The sequence below is a fragment of the Stegostoma tigrinum genome, chromosome 22 (genome assembly GCF_030684315.1).
Source record: "Stegostoma tigrinum isolate sSteTig4 chromosome 22, sSteTig4.hap1, whole genome shotgun sequence".
Taxonomy (NCBI): Eukaryota; Metazoa; Chordata; class Chondrichthyes; order Orectolobiformes; family Stegostomatidae; genus Stegostoma; species Stegostoma tigrinum.
The window spans coordinates 21,013,629-21,023,373 of NC_081375.1; the positions used below are offsets into that span (position 1 = coordinate 21,013,629).

General features: G+C 40.8%; 1 protein-coding gene across 1 annotated transcript in view; it reads right to left on the reverse strand.

Moving 5' to 3' along the window:
• The window catches only part of LOC125463873 (E3 ubiquitin-protein ligase rnf213-alpha-like), a 162,360-nt gene extending 155,563 nt beyond the window's left edge, over window positions 1–6,797 (reverse strand). The window contains exon 1 of the mRNA XM_059653679.1: window positions 6,737–6,797. Within this exon, the coding sequence (XP_059509662.1) occupies window positions 6,737–6,794 (58 nt within the window). The 5' untranslated portion in view covers window positions 6,795–6,797. The remainder of the gene's footprint in view (window positions 1–6,736) is intronic.
• Window positions 6,798–9,745: the final 2,948 nt, after the last annotated feature.

A 9,745-nucleotide genomic window follows, 5' to 3' on the forward strand; every position in this document is an offset into this window, starting at 1 on the left:
CTGATCAAGTTAAGTTCAACCAAAGCTAGTCATTCCTTTTCAAGGAAAAGTAAATGTTATATTCCCCACCCCGTGCCAGCATAACATTTATATTATCAATTATTTGCATTTAGAAAAAACCTAATATTGCATGTAATTCTAACTTTGAACTATTGCAATAGGGTGAGGGAATAGAATAGAGTAGAATCCCTACAGTGTGGAAACAGGCCCTTCAGCCCAACAAGTCCACACCAACCCTCAGGGCATCCCACCCAGACACATTCCCCTGTAAGCCAACTTGTCTACACATCCCTGAACACTATGGGGCAATTTAGCGTGGTCAATCCACCTAGCCTGCACATTTTTGGACAGTGGGAGGAAACCAAAGCCCCTGGAGGAATCATCAATTCTAGGAACTGGTTCCAGGACCATTTTACGAACTCAACATCTACCTACTAATCCAGATGGAGTTGGTTCCGAGTCAAGCAACCATATCTTTCTTTTTGCAAGGAATTAATTTCTTTAAATACTAATCTGAAGTTACCTTCAATGTCGAGTGGGTCTCAAAATTTAGGCATGGAATTATGAGATAGGGAATTAAAGTCTAGAGTTAAACTTAATTGTTCATCTTCTGTGTGAGCTTCTCCATATTAAGAAGAAATCTTATATCTTTTCTTTATCTGATGTGTCATTTTAACCATAATGAATGATCATTATCCGGAAGGTGTCCTTAACAATATTGACTTGTGAACCGACGCAAATTTTAAAACATAACAGTGAATGTCTTTTTCAAAAATATGGGTGTTAAAACACAATGATACCAAAATAAAAGCAACAAATGATGCCTCGTCAACTTATAGGGTTTGGTTATTTCATTCGGCTGGAAGTCTAACCTGCACGATAGAGTGATATCACCAGTGTAAGTTCAATTCCAATGTCAGCTAAGGTCATTATGAAGACACTGCCTTTCAACCTTGCCCCTACTGTTTGAGGTGTGATGACTCTCAGATTAAACTCACCCATCAGTCATCTCTTGCTCTAATGAAGGAGCAAGTCCCCCTTGGATTATGATGATTTGCACATAAATGGAAAATCACAGGATCTTTCCATAAAGGTGCTAAGTCAGTTTCATGATGCAAGTAAACAAATGTTCTGACTTTCAGAATTTGCAGCCTTACTTAAGTTATCCAATTACACTGTGATTCACTCGTGGGCATTTAGTAGCTGGGAATTTCAGTAAGCAGTGGGCAGTGCTGGGTATAGAATCTGGACAGGTCCCTCAAGGGTCAAACGAAATACCAAAATGAATATTCCCTCACACATAACTGCTGGTTTACATGAGAGAGTTGAGGATGATTTCAGCATTTAAATGTGCTTGTTGAGAAATCCACTCAATATATGTTAATGATTTTCCAAATAACTGATGATGTAATAGCTATTTACAGTTCTGTTAGGCAATATGACAACCAATAGGAAAACGTGCACTTAATTACTAGCTACAACGACTTGTAAGTGCTACCTTTAAAGTGAAAAAAGGTGCCTCATGGGGATGCTATAAAATAGGATACAAAAATCAGTTACTGAAGGTTACAATGAGATGGTTACCTAAAACTTAGGCAAAGAGGTTGTTTTTAAAATGTACCAACAGAGGTTAGCAAGGCTCCAGGGGAGAATTACAAAGCTTATGGCCCAGGTAACTGAAAGGCACAGTCATCAATGTTAGAATGGTTGAAATTGGGCATGCTCAAAAGGCCAGAATTAGTTGGTGCAAACACCACAATGACAGTAGGAGTATAGGAAATTGGAGTGACGGGGCATTATGCGGGGCCGGCGGTGCAAGGATATGCAGGGGTTTGAAAACAAGAATGAGAACTTTAAAATGAAGGCAATGCTTGAACAGAGAACCAATGGAATTCATTCACACAGGAGTGATGGGAGAATTGGACTTGGCGTGAGTTTTTGATTATGTCAAGTTGACAGATGTTTAAATGTGGAAGGCCACCAGAAGTAAATCAATTAGTTAATTCTAGACCTAATAAAACCATGGGTAAGGGTTTCAGCAGCAAATGAAATGAGGCAGGAGTTGAGTTGGGTATAAGATCATAAGATGCAGGAGCAGGCATAGGTTCCTCAGCCCACGAAATCTGCTCCACCATTCAATCAGTTCATGCTTGACCTGATAATTCTCAATTCCACTTTTCTGCCTTTCCCCCATAACACTTCATTCCATTACTGATTAAAAATCTATCCATACCAGCCTGGAAGTAGTACAAGGAGATGGAAATGGTTGCAGGATGTGAGTTAATGATATCACACTATTTGGAAACTCATCTTGGTCAAATATAATACCAAGGTTCCAATCATTTTGGTTCAGACTGCTGCCAAATCAGCTTCAACTTTAAGCTTTTGCTTAAAGCACTTGCTTTCAGAGTTACATTGACTTTGATGACATTTCATCCCACATCATTTCTCACAAAGACTTTAGTCCATTCTGCTAGTTCTCCATTTCTATTATATCTGTTCTGGCAATGCCGCTTAGAATCATAGCGTCATAGAGATACATAGCATGGAAACAGGATTTTCAAATGTTGTATTTGTACCAGCCTCCACCACTTTCTCCAACAGTTCATTCCATACACACACCACCCTCTGTATGAAAACATTATCCCTTAAGTCCCTTTCAATTTTTTCTCCTCTCACCTTAAACCTCAAGTTTTGGACTTGCCCACCCTGGACTATTCACCATATCCATTACCCTCAGAGTTTTATATACTTCTATAAAGGTCACCTCACAGCCTCAGATGCTCCAGGGAAAATAGCCCCTGCCTTTTCAGCATCTTCCTATAACTCATACCCTCCAACCCTGGCAACATCCTTCGAAATCTTTTCTGAACAGTTTTGAATTTAACAACTTTCCTCTAGCAGGGTGATCAGAATTGAACACTGTATACTAAAGTGGCCTTACCAATTCCCTGTACAGCTACTGCATGACTCCCCAAACACTAACCTGTCTACCTGTGTCTCCACTTTCAATGAACTATGAACTCCAAGGCCTCCTTGTTCAGCAACACGTTCCAGGACCTTATCACTATGAGTACAAGTTGTGCCCTGCTTTGCCTTATCAAAACGCAACGCCTCACATTTACCTACATTAAATTCCATCTGCCACTCCTCAGCCCATCTGGTCGAAGTCTCATTGTACACTGAGGTAACTTTCCTCCTGTCCTCCACACCACCAGTCTTGGTGTCATCTGCAAACTTACTAACCACTTCTCCTTCATCACACCTGTGTGTCTGAAATGTTCTCCTTTTGCATCAGATGAGGATTTTATTCCGTCCCAATTGATAGAGGCCTAAACCTTTTCATTTCTTCACTAGCATCTCCTTCCATAGTCACATAAAGATTTTTCCTCTGTCCTCAACTTTAATTCCACCATCATCCACATTCAACAGATCATCCTTTGCCATTCTCTCACATCCAACATGATACCACCACTAAACACAACATCCCCTCCCCTCCCCATTTCAGGATTCCAAAGAAAGCTTTTCTGTCACTCCCATCATCCCATTCCCTTCCCACAGCACATTCCCGTGCAAGTACAGAAAATGTAAAGCCTCAACTAATAACTTATCAGTTTCCACAATCCAGGGCCTGCAACATTGCTTCCAGGTGAAGCAATAATTCATGTGTACTTCTTTCAATTTGCTATATTGCATTTGTTACTGATGAGGTCTTCTCCAGGAAAGATCAAACCCATTTTGGGAGTCGGCTGTGTCAAACACCTCTGTCCTATCTGCAGACATCACATCAACCCTATCATTTACCCCCAAAGGAAAATCCAGTAAAACTGACACACTGGTTCAACTCATCTTGTATCCTTCAAAATGATGTTTTAGCATGACAGTGTTCACATTTTTCCCTCTATAATTCTCTTCCCCACTCTACTTTGACTTCTGTTTCCAACGGATGTTCAGCACAAACTTATGGAGCAGCCACTGTCCTTTCGATAAGGTATTTCGCAGCCTCCCAGAACTGATACCTTCAACAATTTCAGATTGTCACTTAGGGCTTCATTTACTCAGACAGCAGTTGCAAGTGAATTCTCTGCTACTCACATTTATACTTGGATTCTGTTTGTTCTGTTACCCTCTCTTTTTGCCATGTACCACTATCCCTTCTACCATTCTTCATCCTGTCAAAGACTTTCCATTGTTTTCTTCCTGTTACATTTCCCAGTTCGGAAGAAAAGTCATGAGCAGAAAGGAAAAAAAAAATCAAAGAAATGTGGATGCTAGAAATCTAAAACTAAAACTGAAATTGCTGGAGAAACTCAGCAGGTCTCTAGGCATCTGTGGAGAGGGTCTAGTGACCCATCTTCAGAACTGTTCTGAAGATGGGTTAACAGACCTGAAACATTATAAGATATGTTGACCTTGTTTTCCTCTTCAGAGATACTGCCTGATCGCTTGCGTCTTTTCAGTATTTTCTGTTATAATTTCAGATTTACAGCTTCTGTAACATTTTCTACTTTTTTCTAAATGAAAAAGTGGCACTGGTTGACTTTTTTTAAATGGTTCAATGACTTCTGAATGATTAAAAATGGAAGTTTAATACTGGCACAGAAAATGAAAGTGAAAGTAAAGTTTAAGAAATCCTTACTTCTCTTGCTACTGGAGTGTCAGTTCCTGTTGATTCTGAATGTTGATTTATTGGAAAATTGCAATCCTCTGCATAGGACCATTCTATGGGCATTCATGTGAAATTAGGGTTGCTCAATATCATAAACATGCCAATTTTTAACCAGAGATCTGAATGTAACTTGCGTCATTGGTATTTTTTTCCAGTTTTAATTAGATTATGCACCAAATAATATGTGCCAATCAACAGGATAGGCAGGCATTTTGTTCTAAAAGACCGAACTAAGCACAAAATGCTGCAGATGCCGAAAAATTGAAACAAACATAGTGTTAAAACATAGTTAGCATTTTGGAGAAATAATCAGTTTATGCTTCGAGTCACGTATGGCTCTTTTACACTGCTCAATTTCAGTTCTGAAGAAATTATATTGAATGTGAAATGTTTCTCTTTCAGAGTGCAGGTTCACAGTTCCTTTAAAGTGGAGTCCCAGGCAGACAGGAGAGTGAAGGTGTTTGGTAAGCATGCCTTTATTGATCAGTGCATTGAACATAGGAATTGGGAGGAATTGTTGTGGCTGTAGAGGACATTGGGTAGGTTAGTTGTGGAATACTGTGTACAATTCTGGTTTCCCTGCTATAAGAAGGATGCTGTGAGACTTGAAAGAATTCAGAAAAGATTGACAAGAATGTTGCCAGGGTTGGAGGGTTTGAACTACAGGGAGAAGCTGGACAGGCTGAGGCTATTTTCTCAGGTGTGGAGGAGCTGTTGTTGGAGTGGGGTGGACAAATTCAGAAGTTACATGACACCAGGTTATAGTCCAATAGGTTCATTTGAAATCACAAGCTTTCAGATCACAGCCCCTCTGACAGGTGCAGTGAGAGAGAACAGCACACAGCACAGAGTTTACAGGCAGAGAAATCAAGGGCAGAGAGATCAAAAGATCATATAACCAGTGAGAGTGCGGTGTCAGACAGTAATTCTCTACAGGTGACCACCAGTGTTAGATGGTGAATAAGATAAACCTGTTGTAGCATAACCTGGTGTTATGTGACTTCTGAATTACTTTACCTGCACTCTTGGAAGCCGAGGGGTGACCTTTTAGATATTTATAAAATCAGGAGGGGCATGGATAGGGTGAAAAGCCAAGGTCTTTTCCCTGGGGTGGACGAATCCAAAACTAGAGGGCATAGGTTTAAAGTGAGAGGGGAAAGATTTAAAAGGGGCCTAAGGGGCAACTTTTTGATGCAGAGGGTGGTGTGTGTATGGAATAGCTGCTAGAAGAAGTGGTTGAGGCTGGTACAATTTCAACATTTAAAAGGCATCTGGATGTATTTTCTGAATAGGAAGGATTTAGAGGGATATGGGCCAAATGTTGGCAAATGGGACTAGATTAATTTAGCATACCGGGTCAGCATGGATGAGTTGGACCGAAGGGTCTGTTTACACGCTGCACAGCTCTATGATTCTATGACTCTAATTCTGTACTTGCAGCATTTTGTTCTTTCCTGTAACCTGTTTAAGTTTGCGTCCATACTCCTTTGTAGGAGTGTGAATTGTGAGTGCGAAAATCTAGTTACTGGTCTTTACAATTTCCCTTCTTCCCCCAGCCTGTGCTAGAAACCTGTACTTAGCTGCATCTTTCTGACTGTGGGAATTTAGCTGGGAAAGAAACCACATAAAGCTGAATCTATATCCTTCTGTATTCAGTATTTCTGCCTTGTGTACAAACATCCCACTTGTTTGTCCTCACTTCCGGACATTGCTCCGAAAGTTCTGCTGTGCGGGAAGACCGAACAGTCTCTTTCCTCACCTAAAAGGAAAATACCGCGGATGCTGGAAATCTGAATAAAAACAGGCAGTGCTAGAAAAAGTCAGGAGGTAACATCTGCGGAGAGAGGTTAACTTTTCGAATCGAGTATGACGTTTCCTTAGAAACTTGTTTATGTAATTTGGACATTGGCTCAAATCAGTCACCGCTTGTTACTGTTTCAATCGCTTCTCCAGCCCTGCTGTAAGATGTATCTTGACAGTTCCTTCTTACAACAATTTCTTTCCAATATTAAATGTGCGTTTACGTCTGTTTAAGAAGCAACATTGTACTCACCAAGTGTCAATTACCTGGAATCGTTACATTTATGTAACTCACTGATCTGATTGTTGCTGGAAGCTGTAGCATGAATTCAGACTCTGCACTGTGTTTGTACACAGCAGCTGGTCCCAGTGCCTTTTGTCTGAGTCAAGCTGATTGGAGTGTTTTATTTGACAGATGCCAGAATGGACCACACAAAAAGCACGTTCGCTTTTCGTCACACAAAAAGGCAGGGCGATTACTAGGAAGCGTCGCGAAATTATGATTAGCGTTGGAAACTAAATCAAACCACATAAATGTCATTTCTGGGAAACAATTTATTTGGTCAGAATATACAAAAATGTCTACTCCCCACTATCTGCAGTTATCCTCGTAAATTATTCTCATCTGCATTTAGCTTGCAGCGTTAGGAGGAAACGTGGAGATTTGGAGCTGAGCCCTGCCCCGTATCAGCTGAGCTCCCAGGTTTCGATTTCCCCGATGAGAGGTAACTGGTGTTTCAGGATTTCAACAGAATCAAAAATCGGGGCGGTACATGTGATCAATTTTGATTGCATTGCCGGTAGTTTCGAGATTGCCACAAATAAGTCGAATTATTTCTTGCAAACAAACGTACTGAAAGAGAAACTGCAGAATGCGGAAGACAATGTTAGATATCAGTTTTACACCTTGGGAATCGAAACCACTCCCGTTTACATTAATTCTTATAAGCCGTGACAATAGTTTACCTTTCTGTAATAGTATACAGGATTTAATTTACTTATTTACAATACACACTATTAATTAGTTTATCTGTTCCAATAATTCTCAGGTTTTGTCTGTACGTACTGTTTACATCAGTTTCACACACACACACTCTACCCCCCTGCCTCCAACACACACACATTCAACCCCAATTCTCTTATCACACACACGCGTTAAGTTTGTATTTGTAGATATATTTTATTTCCTTCAAAAGCACACAATTTGCAGACAGTCAATATGGCATTTTATAAATTCTTCCTTTAGAAATAAAATCGGCCTGACTTCAAACTAAAACACAAACAGATTCTAAACAAGATCCCACATCTAACATGCACTGCCTCACCTAAAATGTTTTCTCTTCTGTGCAATGATAAAACTTTTAGTTCTCTCAGGACCATGAGTTGAAAGGAATTCGGGGATTTAATACATATTAATCAATTAAAACCTTCAAACTGATTAAAGATTTAACAGCATCTTGTTTAGTACATCCTCATTAGTGGTGTGAACCTTTGATCTTTTACTCATAACTATGTCACGAACACTTGAAGAAGGGGCGAGGCTCTGAAAGCTTGAGTTTTCGAATAAATCTGTTGAACTATAACCTGGTTAACAAAGTGAGAAGCTGGATGAACACAGCAGGCCAAGCAGCATCTCAGGAGCACAAAAGCTGACGTTTCGGGCCCAGACCCTCCGATGAAGGGTCTCGGCCCAAAACGTCAGCTTTTGTGCTCCTGAGATGCTGCTTGGCCTGCTGTGTTCATCCAGCTTCACACTTTGTTATCTTGGATTCTCCAGCATCTGCAGTTCCCATTATCTCTGAACTATAACCTGGTGTTGTGTGATTTCTGACCTTGTACATCCCAGTCCAACACCGGCACCTCCACATCTTCATTCATTTAAGGAATGCTTGAATTGATGAGATGATGAGATGGAGCTCATGGTATCTATGAAACATTCCTCATAGCATCTATGAAGCATTAGAATGCAGACAGAGGATAAAGAACTGTGAGTTTCTGAGAGATCTAGCTATACCCCGTGCATGAATTGCAGAACAAAAACTTAGTATGCAGATAGAGCAAGTTGACCTTCCCTCCATCATATGGTCATAAGTGGAAATGTTTGCTGACGATGGCACAATGTGCAGCACCATCAAGGACTCCTCAATTATAGAAGCAGTTCATGTCCAAATGCAGCAATACTTGGACAAAGTAAGTACCATGAAAGTGACACAAGAATCATAAAATCTGAATCAACCCTACAGGTCAGATAGAGGTCGTTCAGCCCATTGAGTCCATAGAGACCCTCCAAAGGGCATCCCGTCCTATCCCTGTAACCCCACATTTCCCATGACTAATCCACCCAGCTTGCACATCCCTGGCCATTATGGGCAATTTAGCATGGCCAATCCACCCAACCTGCACACCTTTGGATTGTGGGAGGAAATCAGAGCACCCAGAGGAAACTCACGCAGACATGGGGAGAATGTGCAAACTCCACACAGGTACCAGGCAACCTCAGCAGGAGAGAATCCAACCATCAGTTTGTAACATTCAATGTCATTGGCATTGATTACATCCACCCACCACCCGCCCCCTGCCCAACCCCCAGGAAACTGAACCAGACCAGCTGTATCAATACTGTACCTATAGCAGGTCTGTAGCTGGGAAGTCTGTTACAAGTAACATACTTCCTGACTCCCCAAAGCCAGTCCACCATCCACAAAACAAAAGCCTGCAGTATGATAGAATGTTCTTTAATTGCCTGGATGATTGCAGATTCAGCAATGTTCAGTAACCTTAAAGCCATCCAGGATAAAGCAGGCTGCTTGACTGGTTCTACTTCCACCACCCTAAGAATTCACACCCTTTACCACTGATACACGGCAGCAGCATTGACTACTATCTACAAGATACACACAGCAACTCACTAAGGCTCCTTTTAGACTCATGACTACTACCACCTAGAAGGACAATGGCATCAGATACATGGGACCTCAGGTTCCCCTCCGGGTCAGTCACCATCCTGATTTGGAACTATATCATGGTCGATTAACAGCTTTCACTGATTTCTCAGCTCAGAAATGTTTAAGGGAAACAACTCAACATTCTATGTTAAATCTCTCGATACTATAAAAATAATATTAATTTTGCAGCATTTTTTCCCTGGATCTAGGGAAGAAAAGTACACGTGTTTTCCTTTGATGTATACAAAACAGGGAAATCCTATTGGAACTGGAGAAGAGTAAATAGAACCCAACATGGAATTGAAATTCAAATCTTCATATTCAGCTGATG